The sequence below is a fragment of the Passer domesticus genome, chromosome Z (genome assembly GCF_036417665.1).
Source record: "Passer domesticus isolate bPasDom1 chromosome Z, bPasDom1.hap1, whole genome shotgun sequence".
NCBI lineage: Eukaryota > Metazoa > Chordata > Aves > Passeriformes > Passeridae > Passer > Passer domesticus.
The window spans coordinates 48,377,122-48,395,090 of NC_087512.1; the positions used below are offsets into that span (position 1 = coordinate 48,377,122).

Below are 17,969 nucleotides of genomic sequence, written 5' to 3' on the forward strand. Positions count from 1 at the left end.
GCTCATTTGCCCAAGTGCTGCCAAAGGCAGCGGAGCTGGCTCAGGATCCCTGTTGGCTTCTGGGCTCTGGGATGAGCTTCAGGGGGACACTTGGAGCTCTTCCTAAAGAGCTGCCCGTGGGATGGGGGGTGGATTTGTCCTCTCCAGGTGGCTCCTGCTTGGAGTTCTTCTCTCAGTGGAGTCCCGGAGTTTTCTCAGCAGGCCTTGGCAGCCAGTGCTGAGCCAACGTGTGGCTCTGCTGCCATCCCAAACCTGCGCTGCCCGTGCCCAGCCTGAGTGCAGGTGGGGCATGTGCTGGCCATGGCCGGGGATTTCCATGGCCCAATCCTGCAGCATTTCCATCTGCTCCTGGCTTTGGGTAGCACAAATCTACACTTCCTTCAATTGAATCATTGCATTTATTGCAGATAGCTACACCTGCACCTGCACTAGTAATGTAGAAATATATAAAAAACCCTTTCGTTTAAAAATTAAATTTGTTTTAATTTGCTACAATTGTCCTGCCAATGTATGAACATCCAAATATACATTTAAGTTTAAAATCTAATTTTTTGTGAGAATTGTGCTTTGTAAATATATACAAATATCAACTTCAGTTAAAAAGTTTAGTTTATTGCAACTTTCTACAACAACTCACTATACGCAAATATGAATTGAAGTTTAACAATGAAATTTTTTGCACATTACTACCACTTTACAGTCCGTATACAAATACAGGAATATCAATATCCCTCTCTAAAGAATCTTAGATTCAGAACTAAATAAATACAATTTTAGAACTATACAACTCCATATATATTTAAGTAGAAGTAAATACATACATATCCATAAGAATATATAGATGTAAATATGTACTACATATTTTATTCCATATATGACATATAATACACACATAACAAACATAAATGTACTAATATCAATGGACGATTCAAAAAAATCCATACAACTCCAGCAATAGAACTACCTACACAAATGTACAAGTATGTAAATATAACTACAGATGTAAACAGATCAATATACATGCATCAATATAACACTATACAATATAACAATATACATACATAGACACCTATACAAATATCAGTCAATGTATGTAAATATCCCTACACTTGTAACTATCCAAGTCTAACTCTACCCATCCATAAACAGAACTAGATCAGGAGGGATTGCAGCCCCCCATGTTCCCAGGCTCTCCCTGGGTCTCTTCCTCCCATGCAGAGCAGCTCTCCTGGACAGGGACAGCAGATGGGACATTGGGAAGCAAAGGGAACACTGAGTCAGTATGGGGACGTTTCCCTTGGCAGCAGCTGCACTTCCATCAGGGAAGAGGAAATGTCAGAGCCTCCCCAGGAGGGTCAGAAGGAAAAGCAGCCGAGGGGCCGGGCTGTGGTGAGCTGTTCACTTCTTTCAGGCATCCCAGTTGCTCTGGGGGAACTCCCTCATGTCACGTTATTGAACCAGCTCTGCACTTACCAAGACTGTGGCCTCCAAATCAAGCAGTAATTCTGTCTCCAGCTGCTTGCACCAATGACAGGGAACGTCCTCTGACAGAGCTGGGGCACAAAGTTACCTTCCACAGCTCATCTGACAGGGCCTTGTTCTTCCTGTGCTTCCTGGCTTTCTCCTTATCTTCCACTTGGAATTTTTACAGCATTTCTTTTTCTTTCCCCTTGATCAGTGCTAAAATGCATGTTTCTCTCCCAAGCTTGAGTTTGTTCAGTGATGCTGTCAAGTGTTTTCTCACAATCATTTATCATGGAATTGAGTGTTAATTTCAGCAATTTTGGTGATTTTCTGTGTGATTTCTGCAAGTCTCCTGTTCATTATGGCACCACTTGGGAAGGTAGAAAGAGAAAAAGGATGTTTCTCTATGTCAGTCCACTGGTGGAATATTCATGGGTAGAGAGAGTGATTAGCTGCATTTTACATGTACTCCTAAGCTGAAAGTGCAACAGGTAACTTGGGGAGAAATCAAAGCCAGATCTCTTCTCCTACCAGCCTGTATTCAAATGTAAAGTAAATAGAGCAGGGTGAGAATGTTAGTGCTCCATTAGTGCATCCATAGATTCCTGCTATGCCTGGGAACCTGATGCTCGGAGTCTTCCACATTTAGGGGAAGTGCATTTAAGCGAACTGCATTTCAGCAAAGAGAGTCCCTGTTCACAGGCGCCAAAGGGAAGAGGGTCCCACGGAGAGTCGGCCGAGGAACGACACTCACAGCCCTTGTGGCTACATGCTGTTCTGCTCTGTTAAGCAACTTTGGCACATTTATCCTTCCCTAGATACTGTCTCACGCCACTAATGCTTAATGCTCCTTGGTTCAGTAGCTGCATTCACACATGCATGTTAATTACTGATTGGCTGTCACACCATAAGCATCTTTAGCTAAGGTGTGCCAAATTAGCAGTTCCCACTTGTGTGTGCTTGGCATTTGGCTTCATCTGGGCACAATGCTCCTTCTTGCTTGGTGTATCTGTTTGAGGACAGCACATGGTCTGTCTTGTTCCGGGGACAGTACATGGTCTTCAGAGTAACTCTGTAAACTGCAGGCCAGGTTCTCCAATTCCCACAGGAGAATGTCATGGCCTTGTCCAGCCATGAATCCTGCTGCAGTCTAGTGGACCCATTTTCTGCATGCCCAGAGGCTTTTTCTTGTCATTAAAAAAAAAAACAACAAAACAAAACAAAACAAAAAACCAACAACAACAGCAACAACAACAACAACAACAAAAAAACCACAAAAAACAAAGAACAAAAAACACCCCAAACAAACAAACAAAAAACCCAACCCTAAGAATCACCTCAAGTAATAATAAAACAAAAACTACTAAGATTAGGAATTCCTTTTGCAATGTCATCAGATAGAGATTCTCATTTCATAGCTGAAACTGTACAAAAGTTATGTAAAACACTCCCAGTTAAATGGGACCTACTCAGCCCATGGAGGTCATTCCCAGCAGCAAGGCTGAGTGAACAAATCAGAGTCTAAAAGCAGAAATGAGTAAAAGTGGCCAGGAAAACTCACTGAAGTGGCCACCAGTGCTTCCCCTTGCTTTACTGAGGTCCAGAATTCCAGTGGCTTCTAAAAAAAAGTGAGCCCATGATAGGAAATGATAATTTCAAAAGACAGTATCAGCTGTGGAAAAAGCTGGGTTCCAAATCATAGCTAACAAGATACAGCTCTCCAATCTTTGGAAATACCTAGGATTCCAGATTACAGGAAGGAATGCCCTACTACAACACCTCACCATCCAAAACCACCCACGCACGCTGCGGGACCTGCAGCAGATCTCTGGAGTCAGCACCTGGGTCTGACCACTCCTGGGCCTCACCACTGAGGAGCTGGCGCCCATTTCTGATCTCCTGCATGGCGACCATGACCTCGCCTCTCCTCGTGCCCTAACACCTCGTGCCAGGCCCTGGAGAAGGTCGCCACTGCTGTATTGTCCTGTCAGGCCCATTGCACAGACCGGTCCCTCCTGCTGAACGTGGGAATCCTAGGTAAGCCACCACCCCATCACACTCTCATTTTCCAATGGGATGACGTGTCCAAGGACCCATTGCTTATTATCGAGTGGTTGTTTCTTCTGCATCAGCCACAGAAGAAACAACCACTCCTCAGGAGTTGGTATCTCAGCTAATTACCAAAGCCTGATGTCACTTCCAAATCCTTGCAGGGTGTGACCCAGCATGCATCTTTTTACTGTTCAACCTAGATCAAGTGGACTCTTTATTTCAGACTAACGAGCACTTTGAAATTGCACTAGTTAGCTATCCCAGCCAGATTTCAACCCACTACCCAAAACACAGGTTTTTCAAAGATTCTCTACATCTGGATCCGAAATCCTTTAAGAATAAAACTCCAATCAAGAATGCTCTCATCGTGTTCACTGACGGGTTGGGAAAATCCCGCAAGTCAGCGTTCACTTGGAGAGATCCGGACCCTGGAAGGTGGGAATCCAATGTCCAGGTTGTTGAAGGTTCCCCTCAGATCACTGAGCTTCCTGTGGTCATGAGAGCATTCAAAAAATTCCAGCAGCCTCTCAATTTAGTTACAGATTTGGCTTATGTAGATGGGATACCCGAGTGGGCAGAATATGCCCTGTTAAGGGGTTCAAAACAAAAGAATGTTCACCTTGCTCTCAGAACTTATCTGGCTGCTTTCCTACTGAGAGCAACTGTACCATATCATGCACGTCAGGTCACACCCTGATCTACCCGAGCCCATCACACAGGGTAATCAGAGAGCCAACCTGCTAGCTATGGCCACGAACACAACTTCTTTCACACATATTGTACCAGACATATTTCCACAAGCTCAATTAAGCCACTGTTTTTACCACCAGAACGCCCCAGCCTTGAGCTGACAATTTAAAATCTCCAGAGAACAGGCCAAGGCAATTGTGTCCAAACTGCCAATCCCTCTCTCTGCCAACGATGGCAGCTGGCATCAGTCCATGAGGTTTGGGAGCCCTTGAGATATGACAATCAGACATAACCCATTTCCCACCTTTTGGTAAACTAAAATGTAGACACCTTTTCAGGGGCAGTGTTTGTGTCACCCCATGCTGGGGAAAAGACCAGGGATGTCATTAAACACCTCTACGTGGCTTTCACAACTTTAGGTGTCCCTAAGAACATTAAGACCGATAACAGTCCTGCTTTCACATCCAAGAATTTTAAGGACTTTACCTAACAGTGGGGAATTGCCCATACCACTGGCATTCCCCACAATCCAACAGGGCAATCTGTAGAAGAAAGACTGCACAAAGAAATTAAAAAAAAATCTTAGAACAGCACCACGATTCTACAATCACTATGTCTTCCCAAGAGAGACTGTGCAAAGTACTTTATGTCACGAACTTTATGAATTGCTCTCAAAATGAACCCAATCCCCCTGTCTTAAGGCACTTTCACAACAACACATATGCACACCTCAAAGAAAGACCTCTGGTACTTGTTCGGAATCCCAAATCTAAAATTATTGGAGGGCTACACCCTCTCATTGCGTGGGAGAGAGGGTATGCTTGTGTTTCTACAGATACAGGACCCCGGTGGATTCCCAGAAGATTTGTCAAGCCCTACTTAGATCACAGATTTGAAGACGACCCCTTGAATGAATGGCAAGTTAGCTCTCTCTCCCACCAGACCACAGGAGCAGCTTTCTCTTGGAAACGAAGGAAAAAGAAATTCACATACCCCAACATTGTGGCAAGGACACTTACTACGCATAGATATATCCCACCAATATCGTCTACGTCAATTTCAAAAGCAGACATACCCCTGCCTTTTCCACCATCCCTCTACCAGTAACCCTTTATCCCTACCCCCTCCCTCTTTTCCCTCCTAAAACTTTTCCCTCTTTTTTCCCTCCCTCAAACTTCCCTTGAAAAGGGGGAGACTTGGAGGAGTCAGTTAGAGCTATAGGGGGAATTTAAGAATATTTAAGAATGTCTTAAAATAAGTAAAATTAATGTGTGTTTATACCATCCACAAGCAAACACTACCCAGTGAGAAAGAAGAAGCATGGCTCTTTCTGTGATACCCTCCAGGGCACCCTACAGGAGTACCAGTGCCACCACTGCTGCCGTTGTCATCAGTGCCCTCGCCTGCATACAAGGGACCACCAGCTGGATCATTCCTCAGCCAAAACAAAACAGCTGGGTCACTTTGGCAAAGTCATTACAGCAAGACAGTCTTTGCATGGCCATGGGAAGCGTAGATGATCCGCTCTCAACGTGCCTGGTAGGAGTCCCCCTGTCACCAAATGCTTATCTGTATGTAAGTAAGAAACCCAAACCTGTGGACACCTGGGTCATCTAATGAACAAAGATCCTCTGCATGCACCACAGGAGCCCCAGGAATTAGATCTGCTGGGCTCCACCAGGGTGAGTGTCATGGTTAGACCCTGGCACAATGCCAGGGCCCCCATGAAAGATATATTTCCAAAAATGGTTGCTGTGAGATGTGACCCGGGAACAGAACAAAGTCGGGGATAGAGGGAAAAACACAACACTTTATTCATACAAATCTAGAAAGGAACATATACAAAGCTAAGAATGAAAACCTTCCAAATACATTCCTCCTCCCCCCTCCCTTTTCTCCACAGATTCACCACCCCTCAAATAATCAACCCTCAAATCCATCAGGGAAAGAGAGGAGTCCTCCCTTGCCTCATAGGCTTCCCCCAGAAGCACAATTAAAACCTCCTGTGCTTCCGTGTCGCTTGTGGCCCCACTCAGAGAACATCGGCCCTCGTGACTTTTCCTCCTCATGTCCAGTGCTCTCACCACTGGACATGGGCCAGGACTGCTTTTAGGGCTCCCCGTTTAAAGATGCTCCACCCACTTCCAGAAACAGCAGTGTCTCAACTTAGGGACACCAGTCCCCCCAAATTTCACCCCCTGGGGCCGAGGGGCCTCATGAACAGAGATCTTCTTCCCCACGGAGACAGAGGGCATTTCACACCCCCTTCAGCCGTCTCTGTTCTCACCACTGCTTCACCTCTCAACTTTGGGACACCACTCCCCCCCAAATTTCACCCCCTGGGGCCAAGGGGCCTCATGAACAGATATCTTCCTCTCCGTGGAGACAGAGGGCACCTCACACCCCCTTCAGCCGTCTTTGTTCATGCCGCTGCTTCACTCTTGACTCCTGGGTGTTGCCTCCCCTTAAATACAGTCTCTAAATCACAGGGAAAAAACACAGGTCTGTCCATGGCCATACAAGAAAGAGTCCAGCCCAAGGCCACTCCATCATCTCTTCCCATCTAGGATTCTTTTCTCTTCTTCCAGCTTTCCTCACGCTTGACCATTTCATCTCTCTCTCCTCATTCTGATTCAAGAAGATTCAGTATTTGTAAGGTTTCCATTATTCTACAAAGGGGTTAAAATCTTCCCTTCTCTCTGTCCAGGACTCCCACAGCTGCCAGGCACCTTCTCTCGCCGCATCCCCCGCTTCTGGCCGGCTGCGCTGCCAGCACAGTCTCTGTCTCTCTCTCCGGGGGGTCTGCCCAGACATCTCAAGTCTCATCAACCCCTGCATGTTCTCCTCCACCTTTGCACCTTTTGGGGCTCCTGGCCTCCTCCCTGTCATGGCCTCCCCCTCCCCCACCCAGACGCAGCTGGGCAGGGGAGAGGTCCAGACTTCACTCACCAACGCTGGATTCCCAAAGAGGAAGTTCTCTGGGAATCTCCTACTTTTAACCCCCGTGTGTTCTCAGAGGCGTATCCAGATCCTCAGTGGCCACATCACATGCCAATTTTGAATTTGGCCACTGATTGGCCCAACCTAGACCTTTCCAGAAACACATTTCCAGGCCAAACCACGACAGTGAGTTATTGTATCAACTTCCATTACGGAGCGAAACAAAATTGGCATGATTCAACAGTACCTCAAAGTATAAACAGAAAGAATGTTTCTCCAAATGACAAATGTTACAATGCGGCAGAATGGTGCAATTACACTAGCACCATACTATCTGAGTCCGCCCATTATCCCAGGCTGCTCCCACTGGGGGTGTTTCTTATCTATGGTGACAGAGTGTGGGCAGGGATCCCCTCCATGATCCAAGGGGGCCCCTGCAGCCTTGGCCAGCTGACTCACCCCAAACTTCTCTCTATTATATGATTGGAGACAAAGCACAAAACTGGCCTACCAAAAAAGAACATACACCGAATTTGATGCAAATTGTGGTAGCAAAATTTAAAATTCGAGTAAAACTAAGAGGGTCATGGCATCTATCTTCTTGCCTTGGGTTGCTGCCGTGAAGGCCCTTGGTGAGCTTTCTCACCTGGGCTGCTGGCTTAGTAAGCAGGCCAACGCTACGTCTGCTGCGTTAGCAGATCTGTTGGCGGATGAGGAGACCACCAGGCATGCCATGCTGCAGAAACGAGTGGCCATAGATTTTCTGCTGCTCACCCATGGCCATGGGTGTGAAGACTTCAAAGGACTTTGTGGTTTTAACTTATCTACCCACAATACATCTAGACAAGCCATCATCAAAGAGCCTCAGAACCAAATTAAAGACATACAAACTGAAAAGAAGGTGGCTGACTGGGCTGATAAATTTTTGGGTGCTGGGGTGTCCCGGGGTGGGCTGGCTCTATTTTAAAGAGTCTCATCTGGGTTCTTATTATCATCACTATCATCATGATAGCCATATCATGCTTTAAGAAGGCTTTTCAGAAGATAACAGGCAAAGCATTTTTAAGAAAGAAGAAAGCGGGAGACGTGGGAGACCGTGGGCCAGGCATTGAAGTGGGAATGCCCTAGGAACGAACTCCCTTCTAAGTCAGGGTGAGAAAGTCTTAACATTTTCCCAAGGTTCTCCATTCCTTTATGTAAATCTAGCCTTGTCATGCAAATGGTACTCACTCCCCTCTTCTAAAAAGCTCTGTACACCCTGTTCACCCATTGGCCTCTGTTCAGAACCACTCCCCACTCTGTTCCCCCTTGGATGTGGTGGTTTCACTCCTTCCCAGCTCCTCCATTTGACCCTAACGTTACTGCTTTGTTTGTACCCCAACCCCTCCCACTCTTCCTTGGTTATATACCATGACCCCAACCCCTGCTTGGGGCTCTCAGTGCCTTGTGCCTGGGTGTCCTGTGCTTCTCTGAGAGAGAGCAGCACCCTCTTTCCCCAGCTCCTTGATCCTGAGACCCTTCAATTACGGTTGTGGACCTCCTAGCCCCCTCCACATCACCTGGACCCTACCTTCCCTGGAAATTTGACTGTTCCTCCAATAAAACCCAGTTGGATTCTTCAGTCAAGAGCCATCCATCATTTTCTGCTTGAGGGTATATTTATTCCATCCAGGCCTGAGCGGAAGGTGGGCTGGGGGAGTTGGTTATCCAGATTGGCAGGAGACCGCTCTCGGGAAGGCGATCACCCAGACAGCACCTGCCCAGGGGTTCCTGCATTGGGAGACATACTGAAGTAGACTGAGTCACTTCCAGACACAGTATGGCTTCTACTAGGTGACATACTGAAGTAGCCTGAGTCACTTCCAGATGAAGAATAGCTTATGCTGGATGGCATACTGGAGCCTGGGTCAGACACAGTATAGGTTCTGTACCTTGGCCCTCCCCAGTGTCCTGGAATAAAAACAATGCATATAACCTTATCAGGAGAGAATCTACTTTTGCTGTTTGTTTAATACCCCTCACAAGAGTACGTATGTGAGGTACTTGCAACTGTTTGCTTCTTGTCTTAGTTGCTTATTTGAAACACAGGAGCCATAATTATTATATATCAATCTTTAAGAGACAAAGGGCATTACCAGAAGTATCTTGCCCTAGGCAGGATTGTAACGACACATTGTTCCACGTATTCTCACAGACATATTTTACACACCATCATGATAATTTCTAGGTGTGTTTTTTAAGCAAGGAAACAAACTTGTACAGTTGGGAAAAAACTTTAATTCCTATGTTAGTTACACCACCCCTTTGTTGTCTGAAAATTGTCTCTGAAGATGTCTGTTTGCACTAGATGTGTTGCTCCAAAGCCATTCTACTAAAGCGCTGTTGTGTTTGCCTACAGAAGCTGTGCAGCATGAAGGTGGATGCTGTCTCTGAACCCATATCCAAGTGAGTATAATTTCTTGAAAAGCAGACTTACCATCAGGCGGAGGACCACGAGGCGTACTGGCTCCTTGGGGTTGAAAGAGAAAGGCAGAAGGCCCTGTTCAGAGGAAGGAAATTTACTTCAGAGCAGGTACATTTTTAAAAGCAAGGAAATACAAGAAACTGAAATGGTTATGGTTGGAAGGAAAAGCTATTACAAAAATGTTAATGGTTTATAAGGGAAAGAAAGGAAAAAGCCTTTGGTTCTTAAAAAAAAAGAAAGAAAAAAACCCCCCACTATTCAAAAAAACCCAAACATCCACCCACTCACCATGACCACTCCCCAAAACCAAAACAATCCAACCAACCCCGCAGCTAAAGCCAGGGCAATATCAAAATTATCAAAGCAAATGAAGGACTCGTTATAAAAGGAATCCTCCAGCAGTAATTTTAATCTCTGTGTTAGCTTTCAGCATCCCCTTTCTGTTCTGAAGAGCACCTTCGAATGTTTCTGTTTGCGCTAACTTTATTGCTCCATTATGGTTCCCATTCAGTGTTGTTGTATTTGCCTACAGAAGCTGAGCAGCAGGAAGGGAGTTGCTGGCTAGGAACCCAGATCCCAGTGAGTACAATTGCTTGAAAAACAGACTTACCAGCAGGAGGAGGAGGAGAAGGAAGAGGAGCACGAGCTGGAGCACGAGCTGGAGGTGCACAAAGAGCTTGGGAGGGAAGAGGAATACAAATATACTCCATTCAGAGACAGCAAAATTACTTCAGAAGAGGTAAATTTTTAACAGCAAGGAAATGCTCAGAACTGAAATAGTTATGGTTGCAAGAAATGGCGGTTTCTAAATGTTGGCAGAAGTGTTATTGCTCCGTTGTGTTTACAATGAAGAATTGTTGTATTTGTGTGCAGAAGCGGAGCAGCATGAAGGGTGATGCTGGCTCTGAAGCCACATCCAAATGACTATAATTTCTTGACAAGCAGACTTACCATCACCAGTAGGAATAGGACCACGAGGTGAAATGGGTCCTTGGGGACGCCGGAAGGAATCTGTTGAGAAACGATAAATTAACTTCAGAGTTGGTAAATTTTAAATACCAAGGAGACGCATGAAAAGGAAATGGTTACGGTCGGAAGGAAAGGCAATGTTGGTTCGAGAGACAGTAAAGGTTCTGTAGGATGACACACCGGCGGATAGGTCGCTTCCAGACACAGTGTAGGTTCTGTTGGGTGACATGCTGAAGTAGCCTGAGTCACTTCCAGAGGAAGGATAGCTTATGCTGGATGGCATACTGGAGCCTGAGTCACTCCCAAACGAAGTATCCATTGTCTTTCTTGGCTCTCCCCAGCTTTCTGGAATAAGAAGAATGAATACAACCAAATCAGAATAGCATCTGCTTTTGCTGTTTAAGACCTCTCACTAGAGTACATATGTGAAATACTTGCAACTGTTTGCTTCTTGTCTTAAATGTTTATTTGATGCACACGGTACATAATTATTATAAATTAATCTTTAATAGACAAAGGACACTGGCAGTATTCTCTTGCCTTTGAAGTATTGTACTGACACGAGGTTTGAAGTTTTATATATTCTTACAGACATATTTGAGAGGAATCAAAATTACTTCAGAGAAGGTACATTTTTAAATGGATGGAAATACACAAAACTGAATTATCTTCTGTTGGGAGGAATGGGTATTACAAAAATATTATTGATTTATCAGAGGAAGAACATAAATACCTGTAGTAGGAAAAAAATAGAAGGAGAAAGAAAAAAGAATAAAAGAAATATGAAATGTACACATTCAAAAATAATACTCCATACCACCCACCACCACTCCCCAAGACCAAGAAATCCAACCAACGAAGCAACCTAAACCAAACTGGAAACCATAATTTTCCAAGTAAATAGGGACCAATAGAAAAGAACCATCCAGTAATAACTTTAAACCCTGTGTTAGCTTTCACCATCCCCTTTCTCTTCTTTAAAAATTTTCAGAACATATCTTTTGCACTAGTTTTTTTGATTAATTATGTTTAAAATCAAGTATTGTTGTATTTTCCTATGGAAGCTGTGCAGAAGGAAGGGAACTGCTGGCTAGGAACCCACATCCCAGTGACTACAATTGCTTGAAAAGCAGACTTAGCAGCAGGAGCAGGAGCAGGAACTGGAACAGGTGTAGCAATAGTAGCAGGAACGAGAGTAGGAGTAGGAGCAAGAGTTGTAGTAAGAATAGGAACAGGAACAGAAATAGGAGCCGGAGCAGTTGCAGGAGTTGCACGAGCTGCTTGGGGTGAAACACGAGGCTGAAAAATATCTGTTGAATAAACGTAAGATTTAAAAACCAAGGAAATGCACAGAATGGAAATGGTTATGTTTGAAAGGAAAGGCCAATCCAAAATGTTAATGGTTTATAACAGAAAGAAAGGAACAAGCCTTTGGCTATTAAATAAAAAAGAAAAAAGGAAGAAAAGAAAGTAATAATGCAATTAAAAGAAATAATAAAAAAATTCAAAAATCAATTACCCACCCTCCCACCCACTTCAACTACTCCCCAATACCAAAAAAGTCCAAGCAACTTTTTCACCATCACCTTTCTCTTCTGAAAAAAGTATCACAATATTTTTTTGCACTAGTTTTCATGCTCCATTATGTTTATATGTAAGGTTTGTTGTATTTTCCTACAGAAGCTGAGCAGCAGGAAGGGAGCTGCTGGCTAGGAACCTACATCCCAGTGACTTGCTTGAAATGCAGACTTACGATCTTCACTAGGAGTAACAGCCTGAACAGCTGTTATGGGTTGAAATTGAAACTGCGGAGAGTCCCTTCCTGATAATGCGTCAACTTTGGAAGATGCCAGTGACTACAGAGTCACAAAATTTCTAAGCATGTGCTTTAAATAAAAGTAGAAAGAATCATTAGTGACAGGCAAGCTACGCTTAAATGCCAAATAGCACACATCCAAATTTTTTACAAAAGACAGAATTTTTTTCAGCAGAGAAATCAAATAGAGTTTGTAAGCCAGGCAGAATGTCAGTCCCAGACTAAAACATCAAAAACATCTCACACTGGGTTTTGTATTTTTTCTAAAATGTTGAATATTAATGTCATTGAGGAAAAGGGAATTACTCCACCCCCTAGTTAGAAGATGCTTTGATGAGATATTTTCAAGCATGCACTACAGCACTGAGCTCTTGATGCAACTTTTTCATTTTATTTCAATACAAGATTCACTGCAGGTTCAATTTCTGTTCACAAAAAATTACCACATAGTTTCAGAATAATGTTCACGCTTCCAAGATTAGTCAATTTACTAATCTTTCCACTCCACAGCAAAAAAAATAACTTGGCAGTAACAAAAGAAACCTCAGAAACCTACAGACCTCTGAAAACAAATAATCTGATTGCACTATAACTGAAAAAAGGAAGAGTTTCCATGTATGCAGCAGAAGAATGTCCCAATTTTGTTATATTGATTGTATTGATGATAAATTTAGAAGCACAAGAAAGCACAGATGATTTGACAGTGCTGGTAACTTTATATCTACCCCAAGTAGTCTCAGCTAACTGTTGAAATGATTGATCTTCTTTACAATGGTTAATCACATTTTATATGTTCAGTTTTTGCTTTCAGATAGTATGACTTTGGTCTTTTGAATGTAAACGTGTGATACAGACAAAAACCAGCTTATCATCACGAACAGGGCTTTGCAAAGATTTCTGCAGTTTTCCTTTGATTGGTTTCACATTGCTGATTTTCAGAATAGATGTTAACACAGCTAAAATCAATAGGTTGTTTCATTGTAGTGTCTAGGAAACAGAAGTGGCAAATTAACCAATATCACATCTTTTCTCATCAGAAAGAATCTCCAAAAACATCCTGGTGCTGTGGTTCTAGTCCTAAAAGAGGATTCTTGCAGATTATAAGGCTTTTAATTGAAATGTGCTCATCACCTTAGGCTAACTAAGGCAGTTCTAGAGGATGTGCCTGCAAAGAACTCCACTGCTTTTAATGACAAGTGTCCCTAAAGTCATTCCTAACTGCTTACCTTACTCAAGATTGCAGGATTGCCCTTAATACAGTTTGGCACAGAGTAAAACTAAAATCCATTAGGTGACCTCTGTCCATAAAGGGCAAATTGTGTAATTAAACCCCAATAAGGAGCTTGGAAAGGAATCAAACAGGAACTAGAAATGAGGGCTGAGGAGAGAGAGAGGGAAAACAGAGATGGGGAAAGGGAGAAAGAGGAAAAGGGACAGAGAAAAGGAAGTTCACAGTGACACAGTCTGTGAGCCATTGGTGCTGTTTGTCCTGAGTTACCAAGTGCACCTGAGGCTGCCAGGTGAACAAGAACTTTGCAATTCTGCCCCACCAGCAAGCTCCCCAGCACATACTGTACTATGTTATTTATACCACAAACACTTTGTGCAAATATGAAATGCAACTTTTTGTGTTTATGATTCTCTTCTGAAGAGAAAGAGAGAATAGGCTGCAGATGCTTCTGCTATCATTGTGAGGTCAAAAAAAAAGGGAGTTGGGATAAATGGGGCCAAAAAAAAAGTAAAAAAAGAAGCAACATTCACTACCAAATGAGAAAAGCAGGATTTAAAAGCTGGAGATTGCCACAATGCCTTCTGTGGAAAGATGCCACCTGTGGGACCTTTTGTGCAGCTCTAAAATGGATCATCACTGTACTGGGGAAACATTTGTAATTCTACCCTTTGATGGATAAGCTCATCTGTGCTATTTAAGTTTCATGGGAATCTCAAGGCATTACATATTCCATATTTCCATATTTTAGTGTGGAAACACGATAATGCACACATAATTTATATCTTTATCATACTGAAATATATGTATGCATGCAAGAGGGCAACAGTGAAAAACTTCCAGTTTAGAACCTGCCTTTCTTGAATGTTTGATTCTGTGACCCTGATCCTGCAATTACATACTGCATTAGAACAGAAAAAAATCTACAATAAGTGGAAAGGAATTACTGCAGAAGCTCACACACTGTATGCAATACTTACTCTGCCTAAGTTTCCTTGCACTTGACTTGATTACCTGCTCTCACTAATTCAGACAGAGAAGCACAATAAAAGAAATATGTACTCACTCTACCTTTCGTACTCTCATTGGGAAAAAAACATCAGTCTTGGCACTAATAGATTCTGCACAGTTATAAAGACTAATAGATTTTCTGTAGAAGATGTCAAATTTAGAAACAATAAGGAGGCATTGTACTGAATCTATGTTCAGAGCTGAAAATATGGCACATTTCCTGTTAATTTCCCTTTATTCCCACTCATTGTTTTGTCCTAAAAAAATTAGTATTTTGAAATGTGCAAGTCTTAAACCTACATGAGCAAAATAGCTTCTATATTTAAACATTCTAAATAGCAGTTTCTTTTAAATGAGGAATGCTCAAAAGCCCACAATTGATTCTAGAACTGTGGGTTGAAAAAAGTCTGATACTGACCAAGAAGGAATAGGAAAATCTTGTCTTCTTTGTCTTGTTGGTTTTGTTTGTTTGTGGGGACCTTAATTGGTTTTGGTTTTGTTTGTGGTTTTTTGGGTTTTTTAAAATTAGTCTTGTGCATATTAATGGGAAAAAAAGGGAGCGGGGTAGAGAGATATTAATTTTCAGGTATATTTACTTCTGTCCGTGTTTGTATTCCCATCAGTTATTTAATGCTGTAACTGCAAAATTTAAAGTTACAATCATCTCTGAGATACCACGTGCAATACATGAAATTGTCTTTCAGCTGTTGACTGCAATAGTTTTGAAGCTTTTTGCTCTCCACATGCTCAGAGCAGTCTATCTGCCTGTTGTAGCTCAGATGCAAAAAATGAAAGAAAATTTTTAAAAAAATTAAAGAGGATTTGTTTTAGCCTCTAACCTGGAATGATGCAGCCTCTGGTCTGCCTGCTGTTGCTTCCTCTGGAAGGGTCTCCAGCCGCAGGCTGGGGAGTGGCGCGGCTGCTGCAGCACGTGATGCCATGGCCTGCTCTCTGGCCTAAAGGGAAAAATACCCCAGCATCAGTGGTAATTCTCCTTCAGACACACCAGCTGGGATGAACCGTGTCCCCTTGAGCCCATTGAGTGGACTTGCATTGATCCCTGGACCTTATCATCCATGAATAAAGTATGACTGAATTTTCATTGCAAATAAAACTGTCATTCACAGTGCTGGGAGAGAATGCTACAAAAAATTAAAAACCAACCAAACAAAAAAAAACCACAAACAAACAAAAGAAAACCCCACAACACCTTGCCCTGGTGTGAAAAGAGAAAGGCCAAGGACATGGCACGTATGTATTACTGTAAAAACCCAGCACTTGCTGCATGACATTCACTTCCAAAGTTTGAAAGAAGCCAGTGTGGAGATGGTGGTGGCACAAAGGAAATTTTCTATCTGCACCGTTTGCTGTAGGAGAAACATGCAGTTTAGGTTCTGTCATTTTCCATGACCATTAAAGAAAAGAGATTTCAAAAAGATACCTGAAAACATAATTAACAACAGTTTTGGTGAACTCAGAAACTATAATAAAGAAGAGATTCCCATGTTGCTAGGAAATAAAGATATAGTAAGGGAAATTAACACTCCAAGGTAATGAAATCACTTCTTTTGCTCTGTGCTGCTCTAGATTAAAAACAGTTATAAAACCATCTGCCATGAGAGCTATAGTTGAAAATAGTCCTTTCTCCTAAATAATCAATATGTACAGCTTGGTTGGACCTTCAAATAGTCCTATACCAGGCCACAACTTTACAAGTCACAGGGAGAATTTGAGATTACTATTAAGTTTAAAACATGATTTTAAAAAATATCATGGAAGTTTCTGATCACAGATTATGACTTCGTGCCTTTTCTTTTCCTATTTATGATGTTTCATAGGTTAAAGCAGCAGACACAAAGCCAAATGTTTTAGGGCCACCAAGTATGTGACCTCTCATCATTCAGTGGAGGGGTAACTCCACAACAATTGCCAATTTTTGGTGTGTTCCATTAGTCTTTACTTGTCAACCAGAAACAGTGCTCAGGGAGAAAGTGAATTTTGTCATAACTTCTACATTTAGAACAAGCTGTGTATGTACTACAAACTTGCATTTTATTTCACTGTGGTTTTTTTTAAGATGGAAGAATTTGAGAGGGGAAACTTCAACACTAAGGAAAGGAAGTTGCTTTGCAACAACTTCTCTCCTCCCTTGAGAGTCAGCAGTTCTAAGGCTCTAGCATGTTTGGAAAAAAATCAGAGGGAACACTTCAAATTCTTACCTCATTCAGGGCAGCCTCCACAGCTTTCATGTGATTAATGATCAACTCTTTGTCTCTATTATAAAAGAAAACAAAACAAAACAAAAACAATGGAGTAACTTTATGGAACTGAAGCTCTACCAATGTAGAAATTAATTTTTTGCTACTTTATGGCTGTCGTGTCTTGTAAAATAATTGTTGATAACTCAAACTATTAGTATTTTCTCCCTTTTCATAAAATCTCCAATGCAAACTCTAATAATAGTTAATGTACCACTATTTGGTGCATTTCCATATAAAAGATGCTTCTGTTGAGGATAAGCAATTAAAATTGATGTGATTATAGGCCTATCAATGAACAACCATAATGGCTTGGATATAGAGGCCATAAAAAGTCCCTAGCAGGATGGTATTATGTTCTTGCATTGGAAAACATGGACAGATTCTGTTTATTCAGTCTGCTTTGTTTCTATGTTCCAAAGGGAGACAAAAACCTTATTAGTTGTGAAGAGTTAGTATAATAAAGGAGGGAAAACCAGCTTTCTTTTTTGATGTTCAGCTGCTATATACAAGAAAAAAAAAAACCAATTAGTTTTAAAGTTATTTCACATTAAAATAACCTTTTCTGATCTATGTATGGCCACAAGCAATGACCTTTACTGAAATGCCCAAAATAATTGGGGCAGGATGAAAAGGGCAAGCTTTCTAGAAGAAATCCTTCTGCAGGTGACACCCACTTTGATCAAAACCTACCAAACAACATTGGTCATTTTAATTAGCTTGCTAAACATTTCATTAAGGACTATACAAATTGCATTATTTCCCTGGTGCATAAAACCCTTAAAGCTCCTGAGATGTTTTTCTCCAGAGGTTGAATGGTCCCAGGTATGATGAGAAGTTTTAATGAACTAATTTTTTTTTAGATCCTAGCTGTGGAACAACAATATTCATAATACGTATTTCATACTATGATAAGTATTAGAAAACAAAGTCTGCAAAGATTTATGTTTTTCATATGGCATAAGAATAGGTTAATAACAAGCCCCTTCAAGTCAAGGGGGTTCCTTTTGACTACCAATCTTTTCAAGACCAGTGCCTGAGCCTTTCCTTCCACTCCAGGTTGTGGTGTAAGCGGTG

General features: G+C 42.2%; 1 protein-coding gene across 1 annotated transcript; it reads right to left on the reverse strand.

Moving 5' to 3' along the window:
- Positions 1–5,736: 5,736 nt before the first annotated feature.
- Positions 5,737–15,578, reverse strand: LOC135290490 (proline-rich proteoglycan 2-like). Its single transcript, XM_064404422.1, has 6 exons — positions 15,474–15,578; positions 10,760–10,924; positions 10,562–10,621; positions 10,221–10,286; positions 9,623–9,685; positions 5,737–9,096 (listed from the first exon to the last, which is right to left on the reverse strand). Exons 2-6 carry the CDS (start codon positions 10,896–10,898, stop codon positions 8,888–8,890), a joined length of 537 nt encoding a protein of 178 aa, XP_064260492.1. The 5' UTR covers positions 10,899–10,924; positions 15,474–15,578; the 3' UTR covers positions 5,737–8,887.
- Positions 15,579–17,969: the final 2,391 nt, after the last annotated feature.

Bases quoted from the DNA above. Each gene is read 5' to 3' on its own strand.
- LOC135290490 (XM_064404422.1), bottom strand. From the start codon at position 10,898: ATGGATACTTCGTTTGGGAGTGACTCAGGCTCCAGTATGCCATCCAGC. The intron at 10,622-10,759 runs GTGTGTCATCCT...GTTTCTCAACAG, and splicing joins TGGAAGCGACCTATCCGCCG to ATTCCTTCCGGCGTCCCCAA. The intron at 9,097-9,622 runs GTAAGTCTGCTT...TTTTTATTCCAG, and splicing joins TCGTGGTCCTCCGCCTGATG to GACACTGGGGAGGGCCAAGG.